The 15,205-nt window shown below is 42.9% G+C and overlaps 1 protein-coding gene across 1 annotated transcript in view; it reads left to right on the top strand.

Annotated features, from left to right (window-relative positions):
* Positions 1-15,205, top strand: part of LOC311488899 (receptor-type tyrosine-protein phosphatase N2-like) — a gene marked incomplete at its 5' end in the record, with an annotated part of 207,251 nt that overhangs the window by 58,601 nt on the left and 133,445 nt on the right. The window contains one exon of the mRNA XM_084545761.1: positions 8,982-9,061. Within this exon, the coding sequence (XP_084401887.1) occupies positions 8,982-9,061 (80 nt within the window). The remainder of the gene's footprint in view (positions 1-8,981; positions 9,062-15,205) is intronic.

Below are 15,205 nucleotides of genomic sequence, written 5' to 3'. Positions count from 1 at the left end.
TGTTTAACATCGTAGGGACCTGCCTCCTGTTGGGCGGCAAAAAGCAAGTCCTAATAATAATGATCACTACATTTAGAGGGAAGTTATATATCAGCGTTATCTAAATGTTATATAACATTATGGTCAGAATACTAGTGTACTATGCACTGCAGTGACACAGACCACCAGAGCTGTGATTGGTCCGCTTGTTTCCTCTTTAGTATTCCCGAGTGTTTCTCCATCTCCGCAATTTTTTGAATTGATTGTTTTTGAATCAATAAAGATGGAACACATGGAGGAAAGGTTAACTGAAGAGGTTCGACTCGTCTTCTGTGAAATTTCGGGGAAAGTTTCAGTCGCTCTAATTGAAATGGTGGAAAAAGTGACACAGGAAGTAGAAACTAAAATGAACCGGACTAAAATGACGCAGCGCCAACTAGTGTTTGGGTGGAGTTTTTACAGAGCGAACCAGACTGATGAGCATAAGTATAAATGGCTCACACCGGCGTAGGCTACATACGTAGGTTACGGCGTCTATGTCCTGCAGTACCTTAAATGAGCCTTAAGTGTATTACAGTAAATTATAAAAACTAAAAGAAACTAGTTAGTTGAGGAGCTGCTGCACTTTCTGCAATATTGCGCAAGAGGTTTAAGGCACAAGTGGGTGTGGCCTATAACATCAGATACATCTACTTTCAAGGAGTGCAGTGATGTAATGCAGGTGAAGGTCTTTAATCAAACGTGTTCCCCATTATTGTAGCGCCACCTTGTGGTTGAGTTGTGCCAATTATTTCTCATAAATTCCTCTTTTTCTTTGGTCATATTATCTACTGGTAAAGTCCCAACCCACATCAATAAAACCAGTACAAAAACCATATGGTGCCAGACACTTTCAGTGCTCATACCCCTAATTAAGAGAGGTTTGCAGTGTTAGTGTTTCATTTCAACCGATTTATTAGCTCCAGATAAAATTAGCATCTGCTCTAGAGTTCTTGTCTGAAAAACAACAGATGAGGACACAACGTCACCTCCCAGGCCGTGACCAGCGACCAACAATCAGTCTGAACTCACAGTAATAGTTTAGATGCTGACGCTGCTTTCTCGTAGTTTTGAACAGAAAGTCCCAGGATGTTTTCTGTTGGGATGCTGCTGTGGTCGACCAGTCCATGCCAATGCTTTGCATCAACTTATTGCACCCATATTAACATCGATGCAACCGCATCATTGATTACGTCGACTGCGTAAATGCGTCGATTTGCAAAAAATACGTTGTCGCGATGCAATGCTTACTAAAAAAGCTTTTATCCAAACGTCAAAAGTGAGGAAATTCATTAAACAGAAATTCATAAAAAACTTTAAAGACGAATACTAACACTTAGTTAATTACAGTCAATAAATCTGAACTTTTGTTCAATAGTCTCATTTGGTCAAACTGTTTAAAATAAGTTCTTTATTCATAGATATCATGTTTATGTTTGAAATTATGAGGAAAAGTTAAGGTCTGCAGTAGTTCTACAATCAACTGCTCGGAAATTCATTTAAAAAAACAATCAATAGATCAGTGGACTAATCGAAAAAATAATCATTTGCTGCAGCCACAGAAGTAATCGTTTCCCTCGAGGAGTTGTTGCAGACGTACCTTTGACCTTTGACCTCTCTCTAATACAAACTCTGAGTGTTGTGCACAATGGACACAACAGTTCTACAATGAAACAGCTGAAAAAAGCAAATGAAGCAGATCACACCTTGCTTTATAAAATCTTTGCAGGAAATGGAAAATTGCATTATATAATATATTAATACTTTATGTAGAGCTCTGTAGTATCTGAGACAGTTAATGTGGATTTCTCAGATTATATTTATGCTCTTATCCAAGTGTTGTTTTTTAAAAGCTGCTTGTTTGTCCTCTGAGAGATGATGAGGTAAAAGAGTTTATTTTTTTTTTACTCAGTAAATTCAGTGTGAACCCGTTCAGTGTCCCGGCTGAAGTAAAACGCAGACAGAGGAAGATTTCTTACATCGTTTGGTTTTGTTTGTTCGTGTGTGGACAGGTGGGGGTGGAGCGGCTCGGGGGTCATGCTCTTCTCACACACATGCGAACATACCTTCACACACACCACGCACTCCCCCCCCCCCCCCCCCCCCCCCCGCCGCTCGGCCCCCGTTGTTCGCCCCGGCACCTCGCCACGCCGCTCGGCCGCTGCATTGAGACCCTGGGTGGGCCGTACTGTTCCCCCGTTCTAATGCACCTTTTTGTCTTTGTTCTCCTATTCTGGGACTGAAAGGAGGGAGCTATACACTGGGGGGAGTGATGGATTGGAGGCAGAGAAAGCCACAGAGAGAGAGAGAGAGAGATGCACAGAGAGAGAGAGAGAGAGAGAGAGAGAAAGCCGGGGGTCTCTTTTGTTGCGAGCGCAGTGAAAGCCCAGCAGGGGGAGCCGCCTTGACAATTTGTCAGAGGCGCCACGCTTATTTTCCGAGGCCGCCCGGCTCCTCACCGCTGAGGCATCGGCAGTCACCTTCACCAGAATGAGAAACAAAAGCCTTCTGACACTGTTGCTCCTGATTCACCCACCAGGCTGCTCCTCAGCCTCAACCAACGACTGCTTTCTAAAACAGCCTTCAAGTCTGCTTTACCGCTTAGAATATACATTTGTTGCTAAAACCTCTGCTTCAGTCTCTTCTTTCTGAGCTAAATAACCTCTCTCAACTGGTTTAAGATGTTCGCTGAAGCCGAAATGTTCAAACCCATTTAGTAATTGCGGCACGTTTTCATCAAAAATGGAAATAAGAACATTATCCCCAACATATTTAGTATCTTTTGATTCAAACTTGACGTTTGTTGGTGATTTCAATCTTAAAACGAGACTGCATCAGTTACGAGAACTTGGAAACGTGTCAGTGAAGCTTCATATCACCTCAAACGAGAGTTTTATTATCTGTAGCGGCAGAAGATCACATATCAAACAGGCTGCACGTACCTGGACACTAGTGTTCCTCTAATAATCAGAGTAAAAACATCTCATGTAACCTCCTCAGTCAGAACAGACTCACCAGAAGGAATCAGACTGAGAAGGTTGGGATAAACCTTTAATAATCTAATCTCTTAATAACCATATAAACTCTTGATCTTCTGGTTTCTCACTGGTTGGAATAAATCCATTCTCTCTGAGCGTGTTTGCTCCACGTGAGGTAAAAACATCAGATTGAGGAGTTTCCAGGAGGGACAGAAACATGGAGGTTGAAAAACTAGATGAACCAAGATGGGATCCATGTTCACAGCAACGTAGGAAACATCTCTGTTTAAACATGCAACCGTTAGCTTTGAATAACATTATATGAGCTTAAGGTTCTGCTCAAGGTTTTTTGGAGTGTTTCTTGCCACCGTCGCGTCCCTGCTTGCTCTGGGGGGGGGGGGTTTCAGGCCGGGTTCTGTAAAGTGTTATTGGCGCCAGATAAATAAAACTGAATTGAATTGAACTAGAACTATTAATCGACTACTCAGAAAACAGTCGAAAATATGTCATAATGTACAGTAAAACACATTATAAGGATTCAGTTCACCCTATAGTGGGACAGATAAGTGAAACTGACCAGGACAGTGTTTAAGGAGAAGGATGTTTAGTTATAAGTTCCGTTCAACGTCATTATCCTTCGGTGGAGGAAGATGTTCCAAAACTCTGATTGTTTCTCGTTATTACATGAGCTTATCTTTAGTTGCACTGACTGTACTCTAAGGTGTAGAAGGTGTAGAAGGTGTAGGAGGTGTGCGATCCCTCCTTCTTTCCCTCCTTGAGGTTTATCCTTAATCTGAGCCACTGCACTAACTCCCCTTTATCCGTTTAGCAGGCGGCGGCACCGTTACACCTCACACAGCAGCAGCAGCAGCAGATTAGCATATTACAACAACAAAAGTATCTGTGAACAAAGTAGCCCGCGACCTGTGTAACCTCAGCCGCTGAAAAGACAACAAAACTTCCCTTTTCTAACAGTTTCCTCTTGGGACTTTCCGCCAGAGAGCGGCGGCGGCGGCGGCGGCGGCATTTGTAGCGGCGGTTCATGGAGCCTGCAGCAAAAACTGTCCACACTGGCAGCGTATGAATCACTAAAGTGAGCCTACACACCGAGCCAGGACGCAGAAACAAACCTGGAGAGTGACTCACACCTTTTACATTACATTTGGAACAATTCGATACTGATTAGATAATAGACGGTGAAAAAAACAAAGCAAGACAAAAAAAAAAACCCTGGCCTTGGGAGTGTTTTTAGCTCTGGCGGCGGCGGCGGCCTGGTAGTGGTTGAGGGCAGAGAGGCGGGCGAGCGGGAGGGAAGCGGGGATGATGTGGGTGGCTTCTCGGAGCCTTTGACTGTAGCTGGCCGCCCGAATAACGATGGCCGTTGCGTAACCGCCACCGAGTGTAGACTACAGGGTTTTTATTTCTTTATTTAATTCTTTTTTTTATTTTTTTTTGGGAGGGTTGAGGTGATGTAATGTCTGTCTGAGCTGAAGGGTCGTATCAAAGAGCCGCCACTAGGAGGAGAGAGTGGGCCTGAACTGGGCCGGAGGAGGAGGAGGAGGATGGAGACTCTGCTCTCTCTAGCACGTATTTAGTTATAGCAAATGTTGGATAAAAAGAAATATTCATTCATAGAGTAGCTTTAAAAGACACTGTCTAAACCTAATCAAGTTAAATCATCTTTATTTGGCCATGGACACATTTATCCCATCAGCGTGAGCACCAGTGCTTTTGCAGTTTGTTTCAGAACATATTTAAAATACAGAAACAATAGGTAGAGAAAGAATGTAGATGTGTTTAACCCCTCCACACATCCCTAACATCACTGTCAGTGCTACGAGTTAGTGTTTGCTAATCAAAGGCTCAGAGCTACATTCAAAAAGACAATCAGCCTCACTGAGTCTCTGACTGTCGAGTTTTGATATGGCGGAAAAACAGGGGTTGCCGTGTTTTATGAAACTTGCCAGAAACATCTCTGACCCAACCCTCAAAGGATGGAGGAGAGGTAGTTTGAGCTAATAGAGTCAGGAAGGCTACGAGGTCTGCGACTACCAAAAAGCTAAAACTGGATCCTGGAGAACCTGCGTTAGCGTTTTAAATATAATTGGACCCATAATTACAAAGAGATGAGGAATAGTGACGCGTGGGCCTGATGGTTAAACTTCTTATTTTAGGAAAACCTAATTTTTCCACCTCTACTTTACAAAGATAAGTTAATAGAATTAGCCAAAATTCTTGTGGCTTTAGTGTTTTTCACTTCTGACATTATCTAGGATTCAGGGAAAACATTTTCATTACCTTACGACTTTTGAATCTTTTTAGTGGAAGTCAATAGAACGACAAAAAAAATCAGCAGCTCTCGGGGCGTTTTTTCATCTCTTCTAGCATTTTCTAATTCCAAATTCAATTTCAATAATTATCTACCTTTGTCATCTCAGTGCATTTAGTTAAATCTGATCTTTTTTTTTCCAGCCTTCAGTAGCCAATAGAAAAAAACCACCATTCTGTCCATGAAGGTTTTTTTTTTTAAATTCTTTCAGCCGCAGACTGAGGGCATGTTTTATCTCCTAAAAACATGACAGGGGTTGTTCCTGTTGTCAATCACACCATCAGACTGACTGGATGGTTGGATTTCACCCCAGATATCACTGCACTGCTATTTTTAAAGCTGCTGCTCGATTAAAACGGACTAAATCAATCACATCCTCCGCACATACAGTATATAAATATTAAACTAAAGCCACTACAATAAATGAATACATATTTCTGTGACATATTTATAATGGATGGTTACCATGTTGGTTTAATGACATATAAACACAAATAAATTTGAGCTTCCTCCGCCCGCTGAGCGACCGGCACGGCGGCGTTTGCAAAGTGGATGTGGCGTCTGTCTTTGTCCTGGGTGGCAGAGGCCGGCTGATGGATATGTGATCAACTCGCCCTGAGTGATTTTCCCTCTTCGTCACGTACACACACACACACACACACACACACACGGAGACTTCGCCTGCAACCGGCTGATGAATCACTTCACAGATGTGACAAATACATCAGCCTCATACCTCGGAGGAGAAATAATGGTCAGAAGAATGAGCCTCGGTGCTGCCTGGCGTTCCTGAAACACCACCCCGGCTGAGAACAGCTTCCTTTGTACTTTATTATTTTATTTTGCTGCTCGGTTTGTGTTGAAGTCTAAATAAGTGTTAAAGGGCAGGGTCTTTCATTTGAGTTGCTGCTGATTCCCTGATTTGATTTCATTTAGATTTTTTACAAAACTAATTTGACGATTTGTTGTATTTCCATAATATTTTCCGTCCAGTTCTACGTCTTTCACATCTTTGCTTTTGTGCAGCTCTTCTCTGACGTCATACTTTTTAAATCCAACCAATCTCACGGTGCTTGGAGCTTCCAACATGTTCTGGATCTCTGTCGTACGTGGACTGATCTTATTACACATCTGAAAAATCCATCCAAATCCAAATCGATATGTATTTTCTTAAACCCTACATCTAAACAACAGCTCCACAAATTTATCTTCTTCTTTTATTCAAGCACGTATCTTCACCAACTTTGCCCCTGCGCAGCCTTCATTTGACTCACTCTAATTAGTTTGTTATTGCACCTTAAACGTTAGAATAATGCAACATTACCGCAGCATGAAAAGCCCGGCGGTGAATGTGGGTTGTTGCTGTTTGATAAACTGGCTTCAAGTCTCAAGAAACCCAATTAAAAGCCTCAAAAACTGCATTTGAGATGAAGGCTGGTCACCCAGACTTGTTTGAAAAGCAAACACTTAACATAGAAAGGTTTTGTTAGAATAAAATATTTAGGCGAGGTACTGAAGTAGAAATGTTGCCGCATAAATCTGTGCGTTTGTTTTATATACATACACTGCCTGGCCAAAAAAAAAGTCGCCACCAAAAAAATAGTTCACGCACGTTCACGCTTTGATTACATCTCTCATTCTCTGTGGCATTGTTTCAGTAAGCTTCTCCAATGTCACCAGATGTATTTCCATCCAGTGTTGCATTCATTTCTCACCAAGATCTTGTATTGATGATGGTAGAGTCTGACCACTGCACAAAGCCTTCTCCAGCACATCCCAAAGATTCTCAATGGGGTTAAGGTCTGGACTCTGTGGTGGACAATCCATGTGTGAAAATGATGTCTCATGCTCCCTGAACCACTCTTTCACAATCTGAGCCCCATGAATCCTGGCATTGTCATCTTGGAATATGATCCATTGATGGAATAACCTGGTCATTCAGTATATTCAGGTAGTCAGCTGACCTCATTCTTTGGGCAACATAATGTTGCTGAACCTAGACCTGAGCAACTGCAGCAACCCCAGATCATAGCACTGCCCCCACAGGCTTGTACAGTAGACACTAGGCATGATGGGTGCATCACTTCATCTGCCTCTCTTCTTACCCTGATGCCCCCATCACTCTGGAACAGGGTAAATCTGGACTCATCAGACCACATGACCTTCTTCCATTGCTCCAGAGTCCAATCTTTATGCTCCCTAGCAAACTGAAGCCTTTTCTTCTGGTTTTCTTAAGGCTACACAGCTGTTCAGTCCCAATCCCTTGAGCTCCCTTCACATTGTACGTGTGGAAATGTTCTTACGTTCACTATTAAACATAGCCCTGAGTTCTACTGTTGTTTTTCTTCCATTTGATTTCACCAAACATTTAAGTGATCACAGATCACGATCAATCAGGATGTTTTTCCGACCACATTTCTTCCTGGAAGATGATGGTTCTCCACTATCCTTCCAGTTTTTAATAATGCGTTGGACATTAACCCAGTTTTAGTAGTTTCTACAATCTCCTTAGATGTTTTCTCTGCTTGATGCATGCCAATGATTTGACCCTTCTCAAACAGACTAACATCTTTTGTATCTTTAGACATGGTTGTTTAAGAAATGAGAAGCTACTCATTGCGTCAGTTGGGGTTAAATAACTTGTTGCCAGCTGAAAGATAATCACCCATGCAGTAATTGTCCAATAGGAGGCTCCTACCTATTTGCTCAGTTCAATCCAGGTGGAGACTGTTCTTTTTTTGGCCAGGCAGTGTATTGTTTTTTTAGGCCGACCACACAGCCGGCAGTGAAAGCCATTCAAATCCATCAACTTCAAACCACTCTGTACACATTTTAAACTTGTTCTTTTAGGGAAAGGACCTGCTTCATTAATGATATCGCCATATTTTATAGCAGCGCGGCCACTGTGCAGTCACTTCCTATAGCAGCACACAATGAGTCTTGGAGGGGGACCCGGTGATATATCTTCCCGCTGGGCTTTTAGTCTGAATTGCAGCAGGAAAAACAAAAAGGTTAATCACATTGGGAAGCTCCGCTTGGCCGCTGACCACCCAGCTTCTCTCTTGTTTCTCCCTCAGTGTTTCAGTTCAAGCTGTTTCATTGGCCTAAACGTTGGAAGAACAAGAGGGGAAGAAAGCAGCTTAAACACGATTCATATGTCTCTCTCGTCGCCTTTCTCTCTCCCTCACATTTCTGTCGTCCTGAATTTACATCTCTCCTGACAATATGTATTCCAATCACCATATGTTGAATCAAGATGTAAATGCATTATAAACCCGGCTGCTAGATCTGATCTCACGTATCCCAGCGTCCCCTTGTTGGTGACCAGCATCCTCTCATGCTGACCTCCTTTTTTCTTCATTTCCTTGCGTGCTTAAATGCCGGCGGACGGCATTACATTGAGATTCAAGAGGTTATCTCTCCGTGGTGATGGGGATTGCGACCGCCTAAAGGATCGCCTCAGGTTAACGCTCATTTTTTCTCCATTGGAAGCGCCACGTATGGCTGAGCTTTAATGAGCACAAACCCTCCACCGCCCTCCTCCTCCCGCCGCCCGGAAAACAACACCGAGGAGAAAAATAGATTGTGAAGAAACCTGTTTTATTTTTCAGAAATATATATATTTATATATGTGTGTGTGTGTGTGTGTTTTACAGAGTGGTGGGCCCGGCTGTGACCTTCAAAGTGAGCCCCAACGCTCAGAACGTCAGCACCACAGATGTGGCCAACGTGGCAGGTAGGTTCTCCACGGCTGAGTGATGTTGTCTTTACACTGACACCAGACACAGACTACCCATTATCATCGGCTCGCCGCCGCACCTGAGGCTCCACATGGACATTTTTCAACACTTATGACTCCGACAGTAAAAAAAAAAAAAAAAAAAAAAATTCTCCCACAGAGCATTCTGATGCTTTACAGAGAGTAAACCTGGTTCTTTAAGCTCAGTTTGGCATTTGGTTCTGCAGCCAGGTTTGTTGGTTGTTTGCTTAAAATGAATCTGAGAAAAAAGATGAGGTTGTGTTATTGCGTGTTCAGGCTACCGGTGAAGTGGGAACACGCTACGATGGAGGCACAGACGTGAGGCTAACACACAACCATAGACTGTAAGAAAAGTGGACGACATGACAGCTCCTCGAAAGTGAAACCAAAGCATTTAGAGCTCCCCCTGGTGGCTGGAGGCTGCAGTGTAGGTCATAAGCTCCACCCCCCTCCATGGTAGTGGGTGGGACTTGGGTCGAACTAAAACACTAAAATATCTTGAAAGTAGGAAGTAAGTTTGATGCTATTAAAACGGGCATTGTGATGATTGACAGTTGCCATGACAACAGCTCTGTCAAGCTGTGAAACGTAAGAGTAGGACAGATAAATGAATGAATAAGTGTAAAATCCAACATATCTTAGGAACTGCTGAAGGTGAGAAACCCCAGAACCAGCGTTGCCATGTTTAATTTGCAGGTTTAAAACTGAGAACTGGTTTGAAACAAAACAAAAGTGGATTTACTTCCGTCCTGAGCCACTCACTCACTCAGACTGCTGCAGAAAGGCAAAGCCTGTTCTGCTAGGATGCTTTTTTTGTTTTTGGTTTGTTGCTGTATGATTTCTATGCTTGAACCACGTTGCTTTTTTATGATAAGCCCGACAAGAGGAACCAATCTGGGTGGGTGAAATACTAAACACAATCTAATGGTTAGTGCGGTTTTGTGTGCGTTCAATGCTAGGATAAGGTTTGGTGTTTGTTGGCCGTTACCAAACACTGGAGGAGGGTGTTTCATGAAGTTTTTAATAATAATAATAATAATAATAATAAATTTTATTTATAAAGCACTTTACATCAAAAAGAAAGAAGAACAACAACTGATGTATTTTAATATGCAGGGTTAGCAGGAGGCAGAATAATATGCAGAACACCTCGTAATATTTTTCAGTTTGTTGCATGACACTGAATGCAGTTAAAAAGTGGAAGTCTGACCGAATATTAATCAACTACTGGCAGGAAATGGACCAGTAAGTTGCACTTGATGGACCCTCAAAGACTAGAGCCATCAACCAGCGGGCACATAGGGAGAATTACTCTCCATACCAACAGGTGGCAGTAGTCTGTATTCATCATTCAAAGGGGGGAAGCTAGGAAGAGACACCAACAGTCGTCTGAATTTTTATTTACAATAATTGAATGAGCAGTCTCCCAAAAGATACGCTAGTGATCTGCATTCACCGCTCCACTGTGTCTCCAACGCGGCTGCGTCGTTGACTCCTAATTTCGAGGGTGACAAAGAATCTTATTAAATTCTTCCAACAGGACCCTCTCCTTTATTTTTATTCCTAAAGAGCTCAGCGGTTGTGTTTCGAGATCAATCGAACGACTCAGTTAAGGCCGTTCCTTCACATCGAGGGGGGAATCCAATAATCTCTGGCGGTGCAGTCGAGCGGTAAAGACACCGGGAAAGGTGTGTGTGTGTTTGTGTGTGTGTGTGTGTGTGTGTGTGCGCACCTGGCTACAGTGTGACTCACGGTAATGAGACGAGGGCGTTGATGAAGTGGGGAATAAAGAAAGGAGTGATGTTTGCCATTAGCCAAGCTGTCAGTCCAGAGAGAGAGAGAGAGAGAGAGGGAGGGAGAGATAGGGGGAGGATTTCCCAGGTCCAGTTCTCTCATACAGGACTCATTCCTTCGCCCCTTCACCCTAATGTACAGTAATTGTAGCATTTACCTGAAGAAATAAGCCTTAACAGGTTGTTACGCCCAGAAAAATGTCTCCAAAAAGGGACAACGTGGCCCCACAACGTTAGTATTCTTCAACAGTTTGGCCCCCACAACTCAATAAAAACAAGAACACACACACACTCAGATAGACTCCCCAAATCACCTGCTCTGGTAAATTGGTTCCTGTCAAAATAACTTCCATGAGAAGCTCAATGTCTATTTATTTCTTCTTCTTCTTCTTCCTCTTATCGCTTGCTTGATAATTGCAATCCCACCTCCACACACACAGACACACACACACAAACACACATTTGCTGGCGATTACGCAACAGCTCCTCTCCTGCTTTTAAGTGCTATTGTTGGCGTTTCCCGCCCCCGGGCCCGGGCCCGAGCCGGCAGCCACCGGCGGGGGTCACGGACGAGCCCCGGCTCTTATTAATGCGAACGTTTGACGGAACGTTCCCGGAGTGAAATATGGCGTCCTCTCGGCTAAAGTGCAACGGTGTGGGCGGGGCCCTCTTCAAAGTGTCGTTTGTCATATTCAACTAGAATATCAATCCATCCCAAAGCGTACATTAACCCCCTCTCCCTCCCTCCCCTCCCTCCCCTCCCTCCCCCCCCCTGCGATGGTGCTTTTCTGAAACATTAAGCTTTACAGAGGCATCGTAACGACGTCGTTTTATCATCGTTTACAGTCGATGGGCAGCGGAGGGAAGGGGAGACAGAGGGGACGTCCATCTCTTTTGTCACAAACTTGTGCGTTTGGGGTTGCGGCGGTTTGCGTTAACAATAATTCAGTTGGATGTGAGACGCCAGAAAAAACGCTCAAACAAGGAGGAATTCATGAGGTGGTTTTGTTGGAGCGAACGGGTATCTGGGAAAATAATGGAGAGACCGAACCATTGGATGAAATGTGAGAAGGAAAGAGTGGCTGATAATATCTTCAGATACGGAAATGGAAATCATTCTATGTCACCTGAAATGTGGTTTAAAGTAGACGGGGCTTATATTTTATTAAAACTTTTCGCAGGTTTTGTTTTAGCTTCAGAGTTAAAGGAGAAACACAAATATGTTATTTCATTTTTATGAAGGTTTCATATTCAGTGATCTCATCTGTAATTCTATATTTTCTAGAGATGTCCTGATCAAGTTTTTTTTTTTCCCCCCCGCTGATCCAGTCCTGAACATTTTAATACTGAGTATCCCGATCCAAACGTAAATAAAGGGTGGTAGTAGGTGATCGAGTCTGGTGTTGGTAGTATCGATGATCTCCTACTACCACTTCACCAAACATCCACATTAAACTGTTTACTACATTTCTCTCTGACTGACTTCGTTTTCCTGAGTAAAGTTCTTCCACACAGCAGACATGTTTAGTCACGTGATTTTAGTTCTTTTTCTTCTTCTGGAATTTTTAGCAGCTTTGACGCCAACCAACCGCCATTTTTTTAAATTTTATTTAACCTTTATTTTACCAGGAAGGTCCCATTGAGACACAGTGTCTCTTCTACCAGGGAGTCCTGGTCAAGATGGCAGCAATTATACAGTATAAGTTATAAAAGACAAGGAAATACAACATAGGACATGGGTACAGAGCAAAGACATCAAAAACAGACTAACACAGAGAACACAGAGTCAAAGACAACAAAGACTAGGGAGAGCCAAAAATACATTAGAATGAAATAAAAATACTAGAAGCAGTGACACTGTTCAGTGTAAGTCAGCTTTAAAATATTTTTAAAAACAGTTAGCGAGGGTAAGGAGTCCAAGTTGAGTGTATGTTGTAGATCATTCCAGGCATGTGGTGCATAGGATGAAAAGGCAGATTTCCCCAGTTTTGTTCGTGATGTGGGGGAATGTAGTAGGAGCTTGCTTGAGGAACAGGTGTTGTATGTAGAAGGGCAAAATGACAAAAGATTACAAATATAACTGGGAAGTTTGCCCATTAGGGCCTTTGCTATAATTAAACCGAAGGGGTCACTAACAGGCGGACCGGGGTCCGAGTACGGACCCAGACTCCATCCCATACGGACCCGAACCTATAGTCAACAAAAAAGTATTAAATTATTGTGCTATTTTAAGCGGCACAGCTTTTATAGACTTAACGCCGAGGTTTACAGTACTGGATACTTACAAACCAACCGTGTGTGAGTTAAGCCACCCACATGATACTACTCAGCCAATCAAATTTTTGCATCAAGGCATGTTACATTGCAAGTCGCGACTCATGCAGACAGTTGGAAGAGGCGAGAGGTGAGTACGAGGCGAGGAGTTTATAACAATAATTAAAGTAGCGTATTATTGACAACAAATTTTGTTAAAATGTTTTTAACTTGTATTTTCCTTGATTTGAGAGTCCATTGTTGATTGCAGACGTTGATACAACTACTAGGCCGCTTCTTTATATATCACAATCATAATGCAAGTTAGACATTATGATGTTTTTCCAGACCTTTGCTCGAGGAGATTTTCTCTAACTGGATCTTTTCAAATTTTAGTCGAATACCTCAGCGCTACAGGGATGTAGTTTTGGTTTCTGGCAGATCTAAACTAAATAACTACAAAACACTAATATCCAGCCAAGCCCCTTTTTAAAAGAGCCTGGCTCAGCCCCGATATGGATCAGGACGTCCCTAATATCCCTAAATGTATGTATTCATTTACAGTATCAACATATATTATGGAGATCAGGAGAACACTCATAAAGCTGTTTATTATAACACATTTGCCTTTTTATTTTTATAAAACTGAAATATTATCAATAATCTATTTACAAGAAAATAACACTTAAATATTATACTTCCTCAAATTGGAGATGATTGACCAGATTTTTAAAGTATATGACGTAAAAAGTTGATAAATAAATTCCATAAAATCTTAAAATGAAATCATAGTATCATTCTTATTAATTGTATCAAATGATTTAACTTTTAAAATCTTTAATTTTCTTTAATTTAACAAACAGCACGCAGCAGTGACTGGAGTCTAGTTTAAAACCAATCACCTCATCGCTTCTAACACCGGATTGATTCTGACCTCGGCCCCCAGGGGCCAAAGGGTCCGATTAATGCGGCCGGGCCGACCGGACCCCGTGTTGCATTTTAAGAAGCCACGTTACCACTTCTGTCACGCGCGTACGCCCATTGTGAGGGCCCGCGGGGGGCCATTGTCGAACGTGGGGGTGGATGTCAAGATGGTGGGCAGCGAGGTTGCGACCCCCATTGTCGGGCCGAGGGTGGGCGGGGGGACCCGGGGGCTACTTCCAGCGGTGCGTCACGGCCGTGAGAACGGGACCCCGTGAATAGGCCGGGGGTCAGGGTCAGGACAGCGGGCAGCACAATTAGCGCTTAAAGCAGAAGGAGAGCAGCTGAGAGGAGACTTATCCCCGCTCCGTCTGTTCGTTTGACTTTCTTATCCCACCAGCAGTTGTTTTTTTGCATACATGCTAATCATGCCCCGTCCGCGTGAGGACAGATACTCACACATGCCCCAAAGCCGTCCACTCCAGGGACTGTTTGGACAATTCCTGTTGATCGCTATTTTTCCTCTCCTCCCGTCGCCATCTTCCTCCAACTTAAACCATCCCGGCCTTTGTTACCAGGAGACAATGGCTGGAAGCTCAGTCGCTTGATTTTTACCCCTGAAAGTTAAGATTTGTGTGTTGACTTGTAAATAATTTTCTGGCGTAGAGGTCGCTGTCGGTTTAATAAGTCAAAAAGACATTGTCCCCGTGGAAAGGTGACACCAGTGAGTGTTTCATTTAAATGCTAATTGATGGAAAAAAGCACTGATCAGTCAACCTAAAATAACTTCCACAGAAATGTATTACATATGCACATAAACATCTCAGTTTAACATCTACGTGGTTTTTGCTTTCACACGTTTTTCTATGAATTTTGATTCTTACAGTATGGGACTAGTTTTTAATATTTTCTCCAGGAAGCTCTTCGTTCAAACGCAGCGTTCAGTGCAGCTGAGTGCGTCAAGTTTTTGTTGTTGTTGTTGGTTTTTTTGGGGGGTGTCAGATCAAGTTGGTAGTACTCAATGATGATCTCCTACAACTACCACCTATTTACTAATTTCTCTCTGACTGACTTCATTCTCCAGAGTTAAGTTCTTCCACACAGCAGACATGTTTAGTCACATGAGTTTACTCAGCTTTGACGCTACTCAACT

This window comes from Chelon labrosus (genome assembly GCF_963514085.1).
Source record: "Chelon labrosus genome assembly, chromosome: 6".
Lineage (NCBI taxonomy): Eukaryota > Metazoa > Chordata > Actinopteri > Mugiliformes > Mugilidae > Chelon > Chelon labrosus.
The sequence above is the reverse complement of the archived record's forward strand: the minus strand, read 5'-3'. Positions and strand labels throughout refer to the sequence as shown.